Source organism: Hordeum vulgare, chromosome 3H, assembly GCF_904849725.1.
Source record: "Hordeum vulgare subsp. vulgare chromosome 3H, MorexV3_pseudomolecules_assembly, whole genome shotgun sequence".
NCBI lineage: Eukaryota > Viridiplantae > Streptophyta > Magnoliopsida > Poales > Poaceae > Hordeum > Hordeum vulgare.
This window is the reverse complement of record NC_058520.1, coordinates 10,031,508-10,054,125: the sequence shown is the minus strand read 5'-3', so window position 1 is coordinate 10,054,125 and position 22,618 is coordinate 10,031,508. Positions and strand designations below refer to the sequence as shown.

General features: G+C 46.1%; 1 protein-coding gene across 1 annotated transcript; it reads left to right on the top strand.

Moving 5' to 3' along the window:
• Window positions 1-15,935: 15,935 nt before the first annotated feature.
• On the top strand, window positions 15,936-18,676 carry LOC123442478 (beta-1,2-xylosyltransferease XAX1-like). The gene is made up of 3 exons (XM_045118529.1): window positions 15,936-16,266; window positions 16,375-16,635; window positions 16,935-18,676. Exons 1-3 carry the CDS (start codon window positions 16,047-16,049, stop codon window positions 18,155-18,157), a joined length of 1,704 nt encoding a protein of 567 aa, XP_044974464.1. The 5' UTR covers window positions 15,936-16,046; the 3' UTR covers window positions 18,158-18,676.
• Window positions 18,677-22,618: the final 3,942 nt, after the last annotated feature.

Here is a 22,618-nt window from a genome sequence, read left to right as displayed (position 1 = left end):
ATGCCTCTGGCGGCTCTGCTTCTGAGCCACGTGTGTCTGGTACTGACCCTTGGCCTGCATACAGAAAAGTGTCTTCATCTTGTCCTGTAGTTTGATAGCCCAAGATGGCATGGCAAACGAGCGGGACTGAGAGGCGGTTCCTCTGTCAGCAGCAGTCTCTGTATCAGTATCCATGTGCTGAGAGGATGTAGATGGGTTGGCCCACTTGTCCTTGATGCGAAGCCTGATCGGGTCATGCACAATGTAATCAGACTGAGCGTAGAGCAGCTCCTCCGGAAAAGCCTCTTGCCACTTATGGCGAATGTATGCAAACAGGTAAGGCCCGTAGATGGGAACCTTACGCATGATGATGCAGTTCCAAAGCTCTGTGAACATCACATCAGAAATATCCAGCTGAGCAGACTCCTGAGACATAGCCTCCTCACACAGTAGCAGCATCTCAGCCAAGGAGCCATGAACCTCGTCGAAGTTACCAATGCGAGGGAAGAGGGTGTTGCAAAAGATCCGGTGCATGATGTCCAGGTGCTTGGGAAGCACCCCCTTCCTCAGATAAAGTTTCTGCAGTCTGTCCTTTGTGGAGGGCCTATCGGTGGGGGCTGCAGCATGAGGACGCAGCCCAAGAGGAGTGTCAGCACCGTGGAAGTCAATGTGAAGGAATTGCATGAACTCATGCCAGGTACCGGTCATCTTCTTTGACCCAGTCATCCACACCATGGAACGCTCTGCATCAAGAGAGAAATGGACTGTGACATAAAACTGAGCAACAGCAGTGGGATCAAAATCCGTCTTGAAGGTGATGATATCCTTGATGCCCAGTTTGTCAACCAGAGAGAGGGCATCACCAAAGTAGTCCATGTTCCGCTGAAGATGTGCCAGGTCAATCCACTGAACAGAGACATAGTTCTTCTTGAAATGAGCTACCACATCACGGTAGATCCTGCACTGGTCCTTTGCCCAGACATGGTGTACATCCTTGATCACTTCCCTCTCGTTGAGATAGGGGTTCTTGGTGTGAAACTGCAGAAAGTCATTGGGGGACATTGTTCGGATATTGACCTTCTTATCCTTGTGAGCGACCTTCTTGAAGGACTTCTTCTTTGGTGGCAGACCTGAGGTGGCAGACCCCTCGGGCGCCTCTTGGTTGCTGTATTGTTTGGACTGTGTGTCCCGTGGGAGGTTCGAACGGCGAGAAGAGCCACCTGTGACACAGAACACATAGCGAAAAAAGAGGCGACAAGAAGAGTCAAGGCAATGAATCTTGAAAACACAAAACAAGTAAACACGCATTGCTAAGCAAAAAAAAAACACAGAAAAAATACATAGTGAGTGCTCAAGGCGGTAGTACCGCCACCCCTGGCGGTAGTACCGCTGGGGCCTAGCGGTAGTACCGCTACCCCTGGCGGTAGTACCGCTGGGGGTCATAGCGGTAGTACCGCTACCCCTGGCGGTAGTATCGCTGGGGGTTTGACTTTCAGATCTGATATATAAAAATCGTTTTTCGAGGGCATGGGCTGAATATGAACACTAAGACTTACACCCCAGCCCTACTGTCATGAGGAACACTTAGTAACACGAAATAAGTACATGCCTAGGCAAGAGAGAACACATTTTAGATCTAATCCAAAAGTTCAAGTGCTAGATCTAAAACGAGTAAATCCTAGGGCATGGCAACCAACTCAACAACAAACCATAGAACCTATACTCCCCTCAAATATCTCCTTCATGCCATCCAAAAACTAGCCATAAGATCAAAGATATGGAACCAATCCCCAATGCTCCTAACCCTAGAACACGAACATCAACCAAATAGAAGAAGGGAGGAGCTTTACTGGGATTCATGGCTCTTGGAGGAGGAAGAAAAGGTGAAGCAACCCTTCCAAACCAACGGGGAGAAGGAGCTCCACGAAGTGAGATCCAACCAGGGAGATTTCGGGCTAGGGGAGGGAGGAGCCGCGAGGAAGAAGAAACATATGAGAAAATCGGGCTCCCCCTCCCTTTATATAGCCCAAGGGGTACGGGCCAGTGGTAGTACCGCTGGGGTGCAGCGGTAGTACCGCTGACCTGGCGGTAGTACCGCTGGGGTCCTGGCGGTAGTACCGCTCCCCCCCTTGAAACCCTAGAAATTTTTAGCCGGTCGTGTTAGATTTTGAATCCTGGCGGTAGTACCGCCGTAACTGGCTGTAGTACCGCTAGGGTCCTGGCGGTAGTACCGCTACCCCTGGTGGTAGTACCGCTACCCCTGGCGGTAGTACCGCTGGGGTCCTGGCGGTAGTACCGCTACCCTGGAGGTAGTACCGCTGTAAATGTTGCAACACGACTAAGGAAAAAGGATGAACTTGGGCACAGGACAAGTGAGTAAAAAGAGATGGCATCCAAGAAAATGTACTGACTTGTCATTGTATATCCTTTCTTCTATACGCAAGAAAGGATGGAGGGGCGGTGGCCGAGGCCACCTATGTTTGAGACAATGGTATGACACCGCGAAGAATTATCCTTGGGTTTATGACCAATGCTCGTCTTTGAAGCACAAGTGTCATTTAACAATGGCTAAAGTGAAAGACTAGATTGAGTTACGCATAATGGGGAGAGGGAAAGTTCATTGAGAGAACAACACTCCCCCTATGTCCATGACTACATCTAGACCAATATGGAATGTGAAGTGAGGTGCAATATGCCTAGTTTCAATCCACATTACTTGAATCAATGATATTTAGCTCATGCCTTAACTCCCGGAACCTTGCTTCATCTAGAGGCTTAGTGAAAACATCTGCAAGTTGTTCTTCAGTGTGGATGAAGTGGACCTCAATATCACCTAGCTTGATATGTTCACGAATGAAGTGATGACGAATATCAATATGTTTGGTTTTGCTATGTTGCACTGGGTTGAGGGAAATCTTGATGGCGCTTTGATTGTCACATAGAAGAGGCACTTTGTCACAAGTGACACCATAATCCTTTAAAGTTTGCCTCATCCATAGCAATTGTGCACAACAACTTGCAGCTGCCACATACTCAGCTTCGGTGGATGATAAGGAGACACAGTTCTGCTTCTTTGAAGACCAACTTACCAAAGAGCGACCAAGGAATTGGCATCCTCCAGACGTTGACTTCCTCTCCACACAATCTCCAGCCCAATCGGAGTTAGAATAGCCAACTATATTGAAGTTTGCTCCTTTGGGATACCAGATGCCAAAGTTTGGGGTATGAGCCAAATATCGAAAGATTCGTTTGACAGCCATGTAATGACTTTCTTTTGGTGCGGATTGAAACCGTGCACATATCCCTACACTCAACATAATATCTGGTCTAGATGCACATAGGTAAAGGAGGGATCCAATCATGGAGCGGTATACCTTTTGATCCACTGCTTTACCATTGGGATCACTGTCAAGCTTGCATCTGGTTGGCATGGGGAACTTGACCGGTTTGACATCTTCGAGCTCGAAACGCTTGAGCATGTCTTGAGTGTACTTGGCTTGTTTGATGAATGTCCCTTCTAGACCTTATCTAATCTCGAACCCGAGGAAGAACTTCAACTCTCCCATCATGGACATCTCAAACTTCTCAGTCATTAGTGCAGCAAATTCTTCATTGAATGAAATGTTAGGAGAGCCAAAGATAATATCATCAATGTATAGTTGGCATATGAACGAATCCCCTTTAACCCTCTTAGTAAAAAGAGTGGGATCAATCTTCCCAATTTCAAACCCACGATCTTGTAACAACTCAGTAAGATACTCATACCACGCGCGTGGGGCTTGTTTAAGGCCATAGAGTGCCTTATTGAGTTTGTACACATGATTGGGGAGCTTGGGGTGTTCGAATCCCGGGGGTTGTTTGACATAGACCAACTCGTTCAAAGGACCATTAAGAAATGCACTTTTCACATCCATTTGCTGTAATATGAAGTTATGATGAGAAGCAAATGCAAGTAACATGCGAATAGATTCTAGACGAGCAACAGGGGCAAAGGTTTCACCGTAGTCGATACCCTCGACTTGGGAGTAGCCTTGAGCCACCAATCTTGCCTTGTTTCGAATCACAATTCCATTTGCATCTTGCTTGTTCTTGAATATCCATTTGGTCCCGATGACATTATGTTCCTCCGTTGGCCGAGGCACTAAATCCCAGGCATGGTTGTGCTCGAAGTTGTTAAGTTCTTCGTGAATGGCCATAAGCCAATCCTCATCATCGAGCGCTTCCTGTACCTGTTGAGGTTCACAATACGAGACAAACGCGTGATGCTCACAATAATTCCAAAGCTGTTGACGGGTGGATACTCCCCTTTTTAAACTGCCAAGAACATTCTTCATAAGATGTGACTTGGCTCTCAGCTTGTTCGCATTCTTGGCTGCTCGACGCTCCAAGAGTTCTTCATTAGATAACGGGGGAGCATCGACTTGTTTCTTTTGTTTGCCCTTGCGTCTTGAGCCGGTGGTTGGAGCTCCAGACGGGAATTGTGAGACAGACTCCTGATCATCTTGTCCTTCGACTTGAGCAGGTTCACTAGTTTGATCTTGTATTAGTGGTTGCTCTTGATCTTGATCTTGTGCTTCTACTTGGTCTTGGGGTAGTGCTTGAATATCATGGGGCATATCACCATTGTTAGGTAGTTGATCTTGACCGTGAGCTTGATCAACGTGTTGAGAGTCTTCTCTTTGTTCATCGGAAGCGTGTGGGGCTTGTGGGGGTGATGGCTCCACTTGAGTAGAGCATTGTCCTTCTCCTTCGGCCACAAGGGGTTCCTCAATGGGGAATATTTGACCAATCCCCATTCTTCTTATGGCTTCGGGAGGAATTTCATCACCTATATCACAAAGCCCACTTTGCTCCACTTGGGAGCCATTATTTTCGTCAAACTCTACGTTACACGTCTCCTCAATTAGTCCGGTGGACTTGTTGAGGACACGGTAAGCATGAGAGTTTGTAGCATAACCAACAAAGATACCCTCATGAGCTCTAGAATCAAATTTAGCTAACCGAGCTCCCTTTTTGAGAATGAAACACTTACAACCGAATACCCGGAAGTACTTGAGATTGGGTTTGTTTCTAGTTAGAATCTCATACGGAGTCTTGTTCAAGCCTTTGCGGATGTAGAGCCGATTGGACGCATGACATGCTGTGTTGATGGCCTCTGCCCAGAAGTTATATGGAGATTTGAATTCTGCCATCATTGTTCTTGCAGCGTCTATCAAGGTCCGGTTCTTCCTTTCTGCCACGCCGTTTTGCTGAGGGGTATATGGTGCAGAATATTGGTGCTTTATTCCCTCATCACCTAGAAACTCATCTAGGGTGTAGTTCTTGAACTCGGTGCCGTTGTCACTCCTAATCATCAAGATCTTTGCTTCATGTTGACGCTGCGCTTCATTAGCAAAGTTGATGACCGTTTGTTGAGTTTCACTCTTCCTTTTAAAGAAATATACCCAGGTAAATCTTGAGTGGTCGTCAACAATCACTAAGCAGTATTTTCTGCCTCCAAGACTATCAAATGTTGGAGGACCAAACAGATCCATATGGAGAAGTTCCAATGGCCTCTTAGTGTAGATAAGAGTCGTTGGACGATGAGAAGTTTCATGAATCTTTCCTTCAATGCAAGCACTGCAAACACGATCTTTAGCAAAGCTCACATTTGTTAGTCCACGAACATGGTCCCCTGTCAGAAGACTTTGCAAAGATCTCATATTGACATGAGCTAAACGGCGATGCCAAAGCCAGCCCACGTCAACTTTAGCCATTAAACATGTCGCAGTCTTAGTGGGTCGCTTTGAGAAGTTCACCACATAGAGACCATTTTCGACATGTCCAACATAGGCTACTTTAAGAGTCTTGCTCCTTAGGAGGACCACAGTGTCAATATTAAAGAATGTGGAAAAACCCATGATTGCAAGTTGACGAACCGAAAGTAAATTGTAGGCAAGTGACTCAACAAGCATGACCTTCTCAATAGATAAATCTTGAGAGACGACCACCTTACCAAATCCCAATACCTTTGACGAGGATGCATCGGCGAATTGGACATGGCTGGGCATAGGTGGAGAAGGATGCACATCCACCACTAAGTCCTTGCTTCCGGTCATATGATTTGTTGCTCCACTATCGAGCAACCATGACACCCCACCGGAAGCAAAGTCCTGCAATAGATCAAGACTTGGTTTTAGGTACCCATTTTTTAATGGGTCCTTTCATGTTAGAGACAAGGGTCTTAGGAACCCAGATAGCCCATTCAATATCTTCATCGTAGGAACCAACAAATCTGGCATAAACATGCCCATCACTAGCACAACATAAAACATAAGAAGAATTGAGTTTGCCGGCTGTGTTAGTAGGAACGGTTTTGCCCTTCTTGGGGTTCCCATAGTCCACCTTGTTCCTGTTCACCTTCTGAGTCCCCTCACCCTCTTTGACAAAGATGTCCATGAGGGTGAGAGATCGTTTGTTCTTGTTCTTCCTTTTACCTTTTGACTTGGAGGTAAGTCCAAGTCCTTCCTTTCCTACAACACCCTTTTGAGTGCTCAAGAGATCGTTCAGGCTCTTCTCACCTTGTCTGCATGCCACAAGGCCCTTCTCAAGTTTCTCCTTTAACTTGGCATTTTCCTCCACAAGATGAACATGCTCACAACAGGGGTTAGTTGCACAAGTATTATCAATTAACACAAAGGGAGGACAAGTAGAGATCTCCTTGGTAAGCTTTGCTTGGAGTTGATCATGAGACTCTTTTCAGAGAGAAATGAACACCTTTCAAGGCTTTGTGGGCCTTGTCAAGTATGTCAAACTCCTCTTTGAGTCTGTCTCGGCCAACCTCAAGAGCACACTTTTCAGATTTAAGCATGCGAGTAAGAACAACATCATGATCTAGTTTCTTTTGCATCTTAGCGTAGTCATCGTTATATGACTCCTCAAGAGCCAAACGAAGAGTGCACACTTCTTCTAGAGCACCAGATAACTCGGCAATTTCATCGGCATAGTCACGACTATGTCCCTGAAGCTCGAAGATGGTCTCCTCATGAGACTCAATGAGGTCAGTGGCCTCACCCAGTTGTTCCAAGAGAGCAACAAAGTGCTTCTTGGGTTCTCCCTTAGTAGTGCACAGAAACTTATCAAGATCATGCTCATTAAGTTCTCTAACATCACTATCTTCAACACAATTTAACAATGAAGGAGCAGAAGCAATGTTGGTCTTAATGATGGGAGTTACCTGATTGGTACCTTTTGCCATGAGGCACTTGGTGATGTGGTTCTCGTTGGGGGCGTTGAAGAGAGACACCTTCAGGGAAGAGGTAGTGGCAATAGCAACAGTTGCCGTTGCCATTGTATCATCATCATCACCATCATCATCGGAAGGATACTCCTCCAGGGCCACCATCCCTTTTGGGTGAGGTTTCTTCACAAAGTTGTTCTTGATTGGAAATGATTTGGTTTTGTCTTTGCGGATGAGCTTGCCTCCGTTGTCTTCCCTTTTCTCATAGGGACATTCTGCCACGAAGTGACTCACGTTGCCACAGTTATAACATGTCCTTACTCGCTGTTTGGGTTTGAATCCACTCGAGTTGTTCTTGGTGAAGGTGGGTCTTGAGTTCCTTTTATTTCCCCAGAATTGCCTTGATGCAAGAGCCATGTGCTCATGATAAGCATACTTTGTGTCTTTAGGACAGCTCTCCTCTCCCTCATCTTCTTCTTCTTCTTCAAGCACCGCTCTTGCTTTCAACGCAAGGTTGGGTGAAGTAGTCTTTGATCGAACACGAGCAAGTGCATTGTCGGCTGTTTCGTTCATGATTGTCATTGCAATGAACTCATCCAACACTTCACTGGAAGACAAAGAGTGGAAGTCTGGCCGCTGACGAATGACAGATGACATGGCTTTATTGAAAGGCATGATGGCTTTGAGAAACTTGCGCTTGACCCATGTATCATCCACATCCTTACTCCCATGATCCTTTAGTGCCACAGCAATAGCAGTCACCCTCCGATAGAGATCACGAGGGTCCTCGTCTTCCTTCATCACAAACTCATCGGCCTTATCAAGTATCACTTCATAGTTGGATCGTTGAATACTTGAGCTTCCCTTGTACAGCACCATAATATGCTCCCAACAATCCTTGGCCAATGTGAAGGGACGTAAGTGAGGAAGATCTTCAGGTGGCACAGCAGACTGGAGAATAAACAACGCAGAGTGATTATATTGATTGTCTGCATCTTCTCTTGGAGTGAGGTTGCTTGGGTCATGGGGATAATATCCTTTTTAATAATTCTCCACAAGTTTGTTGAGCTGTGATTCAAATGAGACTTAATAGAAAATACCCAGTTAGCAAAGTCACCTTTCACAAGTTTAGGAGGAGGACCAACAGGATTAAGACGAGGTGCGGGAACGGGTCCTCCATAGACCATGGGGGGTGGAACTGAGGCATATGTTCCAGTCCCATCCTTTTCGTGAGGTGAAGCGGGTCGCATACCTTTAGCCGCTTCCTTAGAGGAGTTGGCCTCCGAATCGGAAATGGTGGGTTTAACCACTAAAGCCGGTTCGGGTGAACTTTAAGACCCTCAATTAATTCTTTAAGCATGGTTTTGACTTCGCTTGTCAAGGACGTCTTGAGGGCTGCCATAGCCGTATTCTCAAGTCGTCCCTTGTGACCGAAGTCAAGTCCATGTCCTCGGGTTGCCCATGGTTAACTTCCTCTCCGCCTTCCATACTCTTCAGGTGATTAAACCCTTAATAAATAGACGTGGCTCTGATACCAATTGAAAGGATCGATATGGTTGGCTAGAGGGGGGGGATGAATAGACAACGACCACTTTTTAATTAATCTTAGCAAGTTAAGGTAAACACTATACGGGTTCACAAATAATATGGCAATGAGGTGAACCCTATAGAAGCTAACAACGAGAGCTATTAAAACAAGTAAGATATAGTCACAAGCATAAGCAAATACAAAGTAAAGGATAGAGATAACCACAAGTGGAACCGATGGAGACGAGGATGTGTTACCGAAGTTCCTTCCCTTTGATAGGAAGTACGTCTCCGTTGGAGCGGTGTGGAGGCACAATGCTCCCCAAAAAGCCACTAAGGCCACCGTATTATCCTCACGCCCTCGCACGATGCAAGGTACCGTGATTCCACTATAGGTGCCCTTGAAGGCGGCGACCGAACCTTTACAAACAAGGTTGGGGCAACTCCACACAAAGCTTGGAGGCTCCCAACTAAACCACGAAGCTTCACCACAATGGAATATGGCTTCGAGGTGACCTCAACCGTCTAGGATGCTCAAACACCCAAGAATAACAAGATCCGCAAGGGATTGGTGGGGGAATCAACTTTTCTCTTGGTGGAAGTGTAGATCTAGGCCTTCTCAACCAATCCCTAAAGAATCAACAAGTTTGATTGGCTAGGGAGAGAGATCGGGCACTTTTGAGCTTAGGGAGCAACAATGGAGCTTGGAGAGGTAAGAGATAGGGTTCCTCAGCTAGAAGAACCCTTTATATAGTGGGGGGGAAATTTAGAACGTTTTCCCACTCTCTGCCCGAGCTCCAGCGGTACTACCGCTGAGCAGGAGCGGTACCACCGCTGCCTGGCGGTACTACCGCTGGATGCAGCGGTACTACCGCTGGGCCTCCAGCGGTACTACCGCTGACACCAGCGGTACTACCGCTGGGCCTCCAGCGGTACTACCGCTGACACCAGCGGTACTACCGCTGGCCCCTTGGTAGTGCACAAACACTACTACCGCCGAGAAAGTCTTCGCAAAAGGGTCCGTCCACGAACTACCGCTAGGTAGGTGGAACAAAGCACCTGGAGCGGTACTACCGCTGACCAGGGGCGGTACTACCGCCAGCTAGCGGTACTACCGCTGGCGGCAGCGGTACTACCGCTGGCGGCAGCGGTACTACCGCTAGCAGTCCAGCGGTACTACCGCTGGAACCAGCGGTACTACCGCCGGGGACCATTTTGCACAGAGCTAAAGACAAATAGGCGAGGGCCGCTCCAAAGATAAGGAAAGGGAGAATGTGAAGTGTGCGTGTGTAAAGATAGATTCCACCCAAACCTTTCCACTACGGATCCCCTCTTAATAGTACGGCTTTCCTATGACTCAAATAAAGAGAATCGTAGAGAGCGCCGTGCTTCCGTTCCATGAGAGAGGAGACGTGTCGTCTTGTGCCGTTGACGTGTGTTATCTGAAACCTTGACACACACGGTTAGTCCTGTATGGTACTGTCATCAATCACCAAAATTACTTAGGCATAAACTATGCCCCAACAACTCCTCTCGTCGGAGGGGAGGCATCTCCATCAACATCTTCATCAGAACCATCTCCTCTCCAAACCCTAGTTCATCTCTTGTAACCAATCTCCGTCTCGCGACTCCGATTGGTACTTGTAAGGTTGCTAGTAGTGTTGGTTACTCTTTGTAGTTGATGCTAGTTGGATTACTTGGTGGAAGAGTTTATGTTCAGTTCCTTGATGCTATTCATTACACCTCTGATCATGATTATGATTATGCTTTGTGAGTAGTTACTTTTGTTCCTGAGGACATGGGATAAGTCATGCTAATAATAGTCATGTGAATTTGGTATTCGTTCGGTATTTTGATACGCTGTGTGTTGTTTTTCCTCTAGTGGTGTTATGTGAACGTCGACTACACAATACTTCACCATATTTGGCCTAGAGTAAGGCATTGGGGAGTAGTAAGTAGATGATGGGTTGTTGGAGTGACAGAAGCTTAAACCCCAGTCTATGCGTTGCTTCGTAAGGGGCTGATTTGGACCCACTAGTTTAATGCTATGGTTAGACGTTGTCTTAATTCTTCTTTCGTAGTTGCGGATGCTTACGAGAGGGGTTAATCATAAGTGGGATGCTCGTCCAAGTAAGGGCAGTACCCAAGCGCCGGTCCACCCACATATCAAACTATCAAAGTAACGTACGCGGATCATATGAACATGATGAAACTAGCATGACAGAAATTCCCGTGTGTCCTCGGGAGCGTTTTTCTCTTATAAGACTTTGTTCAGGCTTGTCCCTTGCTACAAAAGGGATTGGGCCACTTGTTGCACCGTTGATACTACTTGCTACTTGTTACTTTTCGCTTGCTACGTTTCACCTCACTACACCATCACTTGTTACCGTTACTTTCAGTGCTTGCAGTTATTACCTTGCTGAAAACCGTTTATCAGAGCCTTCTCCTCCTCGTTGGGTTCGACACTCTTACTTATCGAAAGGACTACGATTGATCCCCTATACTTGTGGGTCATTAAGACTCTTTTCTGGCGCCGTTGCCGGGGAGGGAAGCGCCTTTGGTAAGTGAAATTTGGTAAGGAAACATTTATATACCGTGCTGAAATTTATTGTCACTTGTCACTATGGAAACTGTTCCTTTGAGGAGTTTGTTCGGGGTATCTTGACCACGAACGGAAGCACGAGGAGTTGTTCCTCAACCTGAGGTAGCCATTTTGGCCCTGTGTTGCGAATGGATTCAACCGTCGAAATGACCCAATCTAGCCTCACGACATGCCAAAGTTCCTTCGCAAGGGGGCACTTGCACATCGCATGGAACCCATCCCCTCGTACGACACCACAAATGGGGCATATGTCAGAAAGCTCAAGATGACGGGAGCATTTATTTGCCCAAGTAGCTACTGAGTTGGTCACAATCCGCCAAGTAAACACGTGTACCTTCGGGGGAGCAGCACACCCCCATATGATCTTCCAGATGACACGCCGACCAACCTATGCCCTACTCATGGCGGTTGTTGATGGACTCTTGCGGTCGTTCATGGCGAACTGATAGGCGGAACGAACGGTGAAGATACCATGCTTGTTCGGCGCCCAAGTGATGCTGTCGACGGTGCAGTGCAAGCGGTGAGGTGCGGATGCTGGATATTGCATTGACGTTCGTCGGGATGAAGTATCGGCAGAGGAGGTCTATACACCATGACCCATTCGCTGCGAGGAGCTCCGCCACTCTCCTCACCCAGCAGGTGCCTTTCTTCGTGATATGTGGGTGCGAGGGTTCCCTTGGCACCCATCGGTTGCACCATATCCGGATGTTTTGGTCGATGCCAACACTCCATATGATGCCCTTTTTCAAGTGCTCAAGGCCATATTGTATGGCCTGCCAGGTCGAGGATGTGTTCCCCGAGAAAATCATACCCTCAAGGCGTCTGTACGGATAGTAGCGAGCTTTTAGTACCTGCTCATATATACTGTTAGGCTTAATTAACAGTTGCCATGCCTCTCGAGCAAGGAGAGCCTAGTTGAAGAGATGGAAATATTTGAAGCCCAAGCCTCCCTTGGTCTTGTCTGCTAGAATTTTCGGCCATGCTAACTAATATGTCTTCTTCTTGCCTTCTGCCGAGCCCCACCAGAAGTTCCATACCATTATGTTCAGGTTGTCGCAGACTGACATGGGTAATTTGAAGACCCCCATTATATAATTTAGAATGGCTTGAGCAATAGCTTTAATCATGGTTTCCTTTCCTGCTGGTGAGAGAGTGTCCTCATGCAATGATCCACTTCAATAGAAGAGACTGCAAATTTCCCTCTTGACATACGGCCTTCGGGTATTGGCAGACCAAGGTATTTTTCCTTAAATGACTGTAGTAATCAAGGACAGTATATTGGGCCTACTTTCTGCAGCTGCTCCATAGGCCAAAACGGCGGCTTTTCCTGAGTGTGAAGTTTTGGTGCTCCGGCACCTTGGTGCCCTTTTGTTGAAAAAAATCAAAAAAACATATTAAAAAGTTTCAATAAAATTCAAAAATAATTCTGTGGAAACTTCTATGTATTCATTACGAATCAGTGAAATTTCGTTTTGAAAAAATGTAATTTGTAAGCTGTACAAAAATAACAAAATTTTGGCACAATAACAAAAAAAAGAAGCCCATTTAAAAATACATATTTGTTATTTTTTTGTATGCCACGTGTGAAAGTAAAATGATTTAAAATTTTGCAGATACATAATATACATGTTTGTGTGTGTCTCCAAAAAGTTTCAATTTTTTTTACGTTATGGAAATATGATTTTTGAAAACGGACACAGTGGTGCCCGTGCACCATTGCTAATTTCCGGGCTTTTCCTACTCATCCAACGCACAAGATGGTCTAAAGAGTGCACTACACTTTGCTGGGTTAATGCTCTGCCCTGTAGCCCGCTCATACTCAGGGCCGGCCCATAGGCCGGGGCAACAGGGCGACCGCCCTGGGCCCGTGGAAGGTAGGGGCCACGATTCAGGTAGTAGTACAGTATACGTATTAGTACAGTATACGTATTAGGGTATTTTCTTTTTTAGATTAAAAAAATATGAGGAAAAAAGGCCCAAGCCCACTACGTAGCTAGCACTCCCGGACGAAAAGAATCGGTCGCTCGTTCGCTACGCTGCTGGAGCACTCCGCTGATCTCCTCCCCTGCTCCTCAAGAAAAAAAAAACTCGCCTCCTTGGCTACTTCCCTAAATTCTTCAATCCTAGAGAACAGTGCCGCTCCCCCTCCATGTACTTCCAAATTCGAGGTGATGCTTCCGTGCATTCATTAATGGAGACTGATGGTGCTATTCCTTTCCCCAATCATCTCTCATGGCATCCTCAATGTTTCCCATCAATAGAAATTTGAGGCATCACCACATCAGAGATGACACGTCTCCCTTCTTCGCCTAATCAAGTACTCTTTTTCATTCCCGTTAAACAACCCGCCTCTCCACCTATGATTGCTCCATCTAACATCTTCAATTGTTCTCTTCCTAGTTCCTACTCTTTTGTTGACATGTTCTTCAAACCTTCATTCGATCCAGGGATGAGAAGGGGGGACGGCGAATGAGTGTTGCAGCCTTGTAGATCTTGGAAACTACATCGACAATTCGACATCAAGCCATATGTCCGTACTCAGGTCCTTTTGTTTCGTGTATATATTGACAGTTTTTCTGCAATTGTTTGGTGACATGTTTTCTAAAAAATGTTTATCTATGAAAAAATAAAGTGAAAAAAAAACATAAACGGTTCAAGTTGCTATCAGTTTTGACAAGGTTTTCATATTTAGAAGAGTGAGATGATAGTCTCTTTGTGCAACTTAGAAGAGCACTCTTTTGTAGAACTATATTGTTTCCATACTATTATGATGTAGTTCTTCAATATATGATATGTACTGAATTGCTTTTGAAATATAGAAATACATTATAATCTTAATTTTCATTTATACACAAGGACCCCATTTTATCGTCTCGCCCAGGGCCCCGAGTATGTATGAACCGGCCCTGCTCATACTCCCTCCGTCTCAAAATTAGTGTCTTAACTTTGTACTAAGTTTTAGATATTTATTTTGAGACGGAGGGAATATGTGGTTACCACATCATGTACTGTTGAAGCTTGCTCCTCATTCGCCTTAAAAATCAGTAAAGTGTCATCTTCAAAGAGCAAGTGAGACACTCCGAGGGCTCTGCGACATATTTTTAACTAGGAGTAACCATCTTTTTTCTTCCCATCTTTCAACAAAGCAGACAATCCATCAGCCACAAAAAGAAATAGGAACGGAGATACCTGATCACTTTTCCGTAGTTCACATGACGGTGCAAACAAATCCAAGAGGGCTCCATTGAATTTCACGGTATATCTCACTGAGGAAGTGTTGTTCACCCCCTCCGGCATTATTCCCGTCCGAAAAAATCCTTCGCCCCAGCAATAACCTGCTCCCTAGTGACGGAGCCAGGATTTGGATATAGCGGCTGATAAGGGAGGGGCCAAATATATACACACTTGCGCGTATCAGTGAAATATACAGTAAATACTTCAGGTTTTGACGATCGATGGGGAGGGGGGTGCAGGCCCCTGCTCGCTCCCCCTCCCCCGGCGCTTCTCCGGCCCTGCTGCTCCCTCACTACCAAACAACTCCTTCGAATTCAGCAGTTGTTGCATAACTTCACTTGTTTGACTGCATGTGTTAATAACTGACGTGTTGATCATACGTAAATCCTTCTCAAGAATGAATTCGTTCAAAAGGCTTGGCGATCGTGGCCACAAACTTGATTTCTCGCTTGGTTGATGGATCACGATGGTGTCTCACTTTCAAAAATGCGATTTGAATGCCATGCTATTCTTTTTTACCAATTTGGTTTACATTATTTGCAAGAGTTGTTTCAGTTTTGTATTGGGATTTTCCGTGAGTTCGGCATCATGCAGTTGAAGTGATATAATAAGGGCATGTACAATAATATTATCTTAGTAGTGTCATGTAGGATAAATGATGAGGTGGAGGAGAGAAAACTCATAATTTTTTTTTATCTTCTCTTATTTATGGACATGTACAATGATTAATAAGATGATCGTATCTTAAGTCTTACATGTAATTTAGAGATGACAAAAAAAATGTTATAATGGGTCACATTTTAGCTTTATCTTAAATAACTGGCTATTACTAAAAAATATGGCTAGACATATTGTGCTAAGAGATCACCTCTTGTTCTTTCTTAAATAAGAGAATACATACTTTTTCTCATGAGTTCTTTCTCCTTCACCTCATCATTTATCTTACATGTCATTTTTAAGATAGTACCATTGTACATGAGAACAAGCCTCTTAACACAATATGTCTCATTATGTTTTTAGGAATAGGTAGTTATTGAAGATAAGACTAAGAGCATGTACAATGATACCGGATGGAGCGTCGTGGTGGGATGTTGTGGACGACACCAGGCCTCCGTCGACCACGGACGCGTCGGCATCCCGGCGGCATTTTTCCTTCGTCGGGGCACGGGAGAATGCCTGTCGGTGGCGCGGGGCCACGTGAGTCAAACGGCGGCAGCGCGTGTCAATGGGAAAAGACCGCCACCAGCCCACCACCGCCACCACAGCGCGGCGTCCCACCCGCACGGTCGGTCACCGGCCACAGAGCTTTCCCCGTACTCCCATCCCCACCCCCACGCGCTCCCCGCCACCCCCACCCCCACCAACCTGCCTCCTCTTCTACCTCCCTCTCTCCACGGAGCAAATCCATCCAGCCTCTCTCTCTCCCTCACTCACTCGGTTGAGCGCCGCACAGATCCCGGAGCGCCTGACGTCGGGAGCGCGCGGATGGCGTCGACGACGGCGTACTCGCGGCCGTCGAAGCTGCCGAACAGCGGTGCCGGCGAGAGGAGGCCGCCGCCGCCGCGGCTAATCAGGGCGTTCTTCGGCTCCGGCGCCAAGATCGAGCCCAGGAAGCTCGGCGCCGGCCTGCTAGCCGGCTGCTGCCTCGCGCTCCTCACCTACGTCTCCCTCGCCAAGCTCTACGCCGTCTACTCCCCCGTCTTCGGTACGCGCCGTCCCGATCCGCTAATCCCCTGGCCGTACTGTACCACGTTCAGTTGATCCCGCCCTGATCTGACGATTACTGCGGTGCTGCTGTCGATCCCGCCGCCAGCCACCACCTCGGCCCTGCTCCAGAACGCCCCGCCGTCGCCGTCGTCCTCGTCCTCGGCGCCGGAGGCGGTGGCGGTGGCCGCTCCGCGTCCGCCCAAAGAACCGGCATTTATTGGCAGCAACAACGGCAGCGCCGTGGATCGCGTCGATTTGACCCCGGCGACGGCCGGCTCTCAAGAGCCCGGGGTGCCGGAGGCGGTCTCCGGAAAGGAACACGCGGAGAAGGCGCCGGCGCCGGCGAACACCTCGGCACCAATGCCATGTAAGGAATCTCTTCTCGAGCTCTGTTTTTTTCTCTTGGCACCTTAATAATACTAAATGGAAGGAAAGCAGAGCAAAATTATCAATCCCAGGTAGGCAGGCAGGCAATGTCTTTCACAGATTTAATGCTCTGTACTCTGCAATCTGGGCAAAAATTGGTTGCGCCCACCACAATGCCGACTTCAGTCATAATTACTTTTCCGGATTAGTAGTTGTTAGAAATGTTCTAGATCTTTTTATAGAAAAGGGAAATGTGCTAGATCTGCTGAGTTATAATGCGGCTTTTGATGGTGAATTCAGCTGAGGAAGGAAAGAGGAAGAGCAGCAGCAGCAGCAATGTCACCGCCGGTCCGATGAGCTGCGACGAAAATGGAGTGGACGAGGGGTTCCCCTACGCGCGGCCGGCGGTCTGCGAGCTGTCCGGCGACATCCGGGTCAGCCCCAGCCAGAAGACCATGTACCTCGTCAACCCGTCCGGCGGCGGCGGCTTCGACGAGAAGGGCGAGAAGCGGCTCCGGCCGTACGCCCGTAACGATGAGTTCCTCCTGCCTGCCGTGGTGGAGGTGACTGTCAAGTCTGTCGCCTCCCCTGAGGCCGCGCCACAGTGCACGAAGCAGCATCGCGTCCCCGCGGTGGTGTTCTCCGTCGCCGGGTACACGGACAACTTCTTCCACGACAACACCGACGTGCTGATCCCATTGTTCTTGACGACGGCGCACCTGAAAGGCGAGGTGCAGCTGCTGATCACCAACTACAAGCCGTGGTGGGTGCAGAAGTACACGCCGGTGCTGCACAAGCTCTCCAACTACGACGTGATCAACTTCGACGATGATGCCGACGTGCACTGCTTCTCCCGTGGGTATCTCGGCCTGTACCGTGACCGCGACCTCATCATCGCCCCTCACCCGACCCGCAACCCGCGCAACTACACCATGGTGGACTACACTCGCTTCCTCCGAGCTGCGTACGGGCTCCGCCGCGACCAGTCGGCGGTGCTCGGGGCAGAGCCCGGAATGCAGCCCCGGATGCTGATCATCTCGCGCAACGGCACGCGCAAGCTGCTGAACCAGGATGAGGTGGCCACCACCGCTTCGGAGCTCGGGTTCAACGTGACCGTGGCCGAGGCTGGTGATGACGTGCCGGCGTTTGCGGCCTTAGTGAACTCCGCCGACGTGCTTCTGGCTGTGCACGGCGCCGGGCTGACCAACCAGATCTTCCTGCCGACGAACGGGGTGGTGCTGCAGATCGTGCCGTGGGGGAACATGGACTGGATGGCGACCAACTTCTACGGGCAGCCGGCGCGGGACATGCAGCTCCGGTATGTGGAGTACTACGTCGACGAGGAGGAGACGAGCCTCAAGGACAAGTACCCGAGGGATCACGTGGTGTTCAAGGACCCCAAGGCGCTCCACACGCAGGGGTGGCAGGCGCTTGCCGGCACCATCATGAAGCAGGACGTCAAGCTGAACATCACCAGATTCCAGCCCTTCTTACTCCAGGCCATGGACGAGCTACAGGAGTAGCAGCATCGTCTCCCCAACCAGCCCAGGTAAACTCACATCACATTCACCAAACACTGAACGCACAACAAGATGAAATGCAGAACAATGTAATGCTAGTGCTAGTCGCTACTCACTACTCACTACTACTGCTGCTGGAAAGGGTGATGATCTGAATCTGATCATTCGGTCATGCCGCGGATTCAGGGAACCTGCACTAGTGTGGTGGATGTGTCGTTGTGTTGTACAATCTGTAGTAGGAGCATCATGTTCGAGACGCGCGCGATCAATTTTGAGAATTGCTGTTGTGTGGTAGGCGGAGAGGTTTGGCTGAAATTTGCAGTGGAAGGAAAGAACCGCTGTGAAATCAGTGAAATCTGTATTTTGCGAACGTGGCGAGAATGTTGCTGGTTGCTGGTAGGCTGGACAGTTGTGCCTTCTCTTGATCCTCTATGGTTATTTTCATGTGACCTTAACCTTATCTTGAAGAATTTTTGCTGTTCAACTTTGTGGCTGTTTAATATAAGTACCTTATTCTCAAAAGGCTTGATGGCTTGTCATATATGTGGTTTCTGTGCACATATGTTCTATCACACTACATTACATGCTGTTGAAAGGGATGAGAAATGTGACCACTATTTTGCTGTCACCAAATGAACTGAAAAGATTTCCAGATGTCATATCTACCAACACAAGTTTTGTGTAGATCATATTTTAGGATATTTCATCCTAAAAATTTACACACGTACACATAACATCATTCTTTACTTGCATAATTTTTGAAATAAAAAAGTTTGAGATTTTTTCAAAAATTTCAAGCTCCATGAAGCTCGGCCTCCCGACATCCGTTCTCAAGCGAACGTTGGATAAAACCAAATAATGATGTGACAAAACCCACAAACATAAAATAACTTAAAAAAATTGGTACAACAAGACCACGTGGCCCAAATTTCTTGCTGAAGCCGCAGTCAAACTTACCACCATAGCTCTCACCGGCGATAGACAACGTCGAGAAATTTAGCAATTGAAGTATTTGCAAAGAAGAAGACGACATGTTTAAATTATACTCTGTATATTTTATTCTTATGCTTGAGTCATAGAAAGTTGTATTAAGTTTGGGAATCAACTGCCTATAGGACATTTGGTACATATTTTTTTAAGAGAGAAACCTCGAAACGAAGCCCATGTAATCTGGTGTGTTTGCCCCTCTTGTGTCCCCGAACGTGTGTGGAGCCTTTGGGTGACTTTTGAATGGGTCATGAAACCCTATATGCTTCCATGAAAAATGCTTGAAGTATTTAAAGTGACCAAACCTCGGGGGTGGTTGGAGCTCCTGATGAATTCCGAATTGTCAAACTCGCCTAGAGAGCACACAATGCGGGCCCCAAAACTCCAAACATTCGAACTTAAGGATGAAGTCCAAAGGCTCTAAACTGTGCGCACGAAGTGGATGATTCCCCCGGGAGCTCCTACCTGCTGCATTTTGGGGCAGGGAAGCGCTGCAACACACATGGGGCTCGCCCCAGCTTATAGTTTTCTGATTTTTTTTTTATTTTTTTTCTGTTTCTTTTTTTCTTTTTCTGCTATTTTCCTTTTTTTTTATTTTTGGTTCGCTTTTCTTTCTTTTTCTTTTAATATCTGAATCAAAAACACTTTTATGAATCTGAAGAACATTTTTTGAATATCTAACATATTTTTTGCATTTATGAATGAAGTTTGAAAAATGACAATATTTCTAAATTTGGAACATTTTCTAAAATCAATAATATTTGATTTTTTAAAAAAAAGGTAAAGCACAAATATTTTTCAATCTTGAGAACAGATTTTGAAACCGAGAACAATTTTGAAAAATTGTGAACAAATTTGAAGCGCGAACAAGTTTTTAAAGCTCAAACAGTTTTTAAATCTTGAGAACAAAATTTTGAAAAGGAGAACAATTTTGGAAACCCATGAACAAATTTGAAAGCACGAGCATGTTTTGAATCTTGAGAACAAAATTTGAAACTGAGAACAATTTTGAAAAATCCTGAAAAAATTTGAGAGCGCGAACAATTTTTTAAAGCACAAACATTTCTTGAATATTGAGAACAAAATTTTATAAAGGAGAATTTTTTTGAAAAACCCAGAACAAATTTGGAAGCGCGAACAAATTTTTAAAGCACGAACATTTTTTGAATCTTGAGAACAAATTTTAGAACCGAGAACAATTTTGAAAAATCCTGAACAAATTTGGTAGCACGAACATTTTTTGAATCTTGAGAACAAAAACTTGAAACAGAGAATGATTTTGAAAAAACCTGAACAAATTTGGAAGCGTGAACATTTTTTTAAAGTACGACTATTCTTTGAATCTTGAGAACAAATTTTGAAACTGAGAACAATTTTTAGTAAATATAGATTTTTTTAAATCAAGTACATTTTTTTTAATTCAAAAACATTTTCCAAAAATCTAGAACATTTTTTGAAATAGAAAAAAAGAAAGAGAAATAAAAATAAAAAAACACGATTACAGCATACATACAACATTCATAGAAAGGGTCCAAAAACACGATTATCCCAACACACATTGCAAAAAAGGTCTTTAGAATAACAAACAAAACACAAGGGGACCAAAACATAAAAAACGATCACTCAAGGATCCGCCAGCAAACCCAAGGCCGAAGAGATGCCATTGCTGGCAAGCTGCTTTGATACTCGAAGAAACAGTCTACCGTTAACAGAACCAAAACATTACGACAAGGGATTTTATTTCTTGAAATCGGCTGGGGCAAAGCATAATAGTGTCTATCTCAGGTCAGGGGCACCCTTCCTCCACTGGTTTGAAACAGGCTCTCGTGTGGCTCCAGCGAGCTGCACCGGAGCCCCCGGTTCCAGCCGCCGGGAGGCCTTTCCCAGGCAAAGGTTGAGGTGTCGCCGACCAGCGGCACGGGCTGTCGGCGTTGAGTGCGGGCGTGCTTGAGGTTGAGGAGCACGACGAGTGCTTGGAGGTAGTGTGGGAGCAAGAGCGATGTGCACCGACAGGCGTGGATGTTGGAGAATGCGGCTAAGTGGTGCATTGTGCGGGGGTGGTCTGTTCTGGAGGTGGCCATGGGCGAGTGCCGCTAGTGTAGCAGGATTGTCATCCGGTTGACGCGTTCCAATGGGGGTGGTCTACTTTACTGATGTAAACAATCTTATATTAGTTTAGAGAGGAAGACGTAGATGATTCACTAGGTCCTTGTTCAGAATGTGTGGATCAAGGACATCAAGTTAACCCGAGAGTTTTTCCATGGAGCATTTATTTGAGTACCTTGAGCTTTGGGACATTATCTCGCATGTCCAAATCAATGAGGAATGTGGAGGATGCCATTTATTGGAAGTTCATGGCAAGTGGTATCTATTCGACCAAGTTGGCATACAAGGCATAGTTCGCTCGTGTTACACTTGCTTAGTTCTTGAAATGTGAAAAATGGTTACTTAACTAAGTGAAATTCGTCCTTACTAATAACTGAATCTGTTTACTGAATGACAAATCAGTTTTTGGAATTACAGAAATTGATTTATTGAAATGCATGATATTAGTCTATTGAAATACATGCAATTAGTTTTCTAAAATTAGTGAAAATAGTTTTTGAATTAATTTACATATGGTTTTTTGTAAGAGTTGAAATCAAATTTGAAAATTATGGGGATCGATTTATTGAAATGAGTGAAATTAGTTTTAACAAATGAGTGCGGTTCATTTATTCAAGTTACTGAAATCTATTTTTTGAAATAACTGATATCAGTTTATTGAAAAGGGTGAAATTAGCCTTTTAAAATTACTAAAATAGTTCTTCTTTTTGAATATTTCAAGCAACTTCTTGAAATGGATGAAATTAGTTGTTTGTACTAATTGAATCTGCCCCTTTGCTCGTCCTCCTAGCGAACAAGAGCGAACATGTGGCTAGGGTTTTTGCCTCCCGCCGATCTACTTGTCTCGTGTGGCCTTAGGGCTATGGGGGCACGGTGGATCCTGGTCCTTATCGGTGAAAGGGCTTCGTTTTTATATGTCTCTTTGAGTTTTTCTAGGGTTTCTATCCTATGTAGAAAGACGAGAGGACGACGGGGTTCTGAAGATGGAATAAGGATCTCCCAGCCTAGCCTCCATCCTGGTGGTGCATCTAACATCGTTGGAATGCATGTGGAGGTGTGCCTTCGACGGATCTCACAATATTCTGTTGATGGTTGTGTTTGATGGATTCACTCGAATTCATTCTTTGATCGGCTATGTCACCGTGTATGAATGTGTCTTGAGGTTGAATCCTTTTGCCCTACGCTTATCTTCATCGAAAACAGTTTGTTGTTCTGATGCATTGGTCCTACGGTGTTAGCACGACTACGTCCCTACCGTCTACAACAAGTTTTGCCCGATTCCGATGAGGGAGAGGTGATGACGGTGACATGCCATCGGCTCACATCAGTTCTTGTAATCGTCGCTAGTTGTTTTATGGATGTGGATGTAAT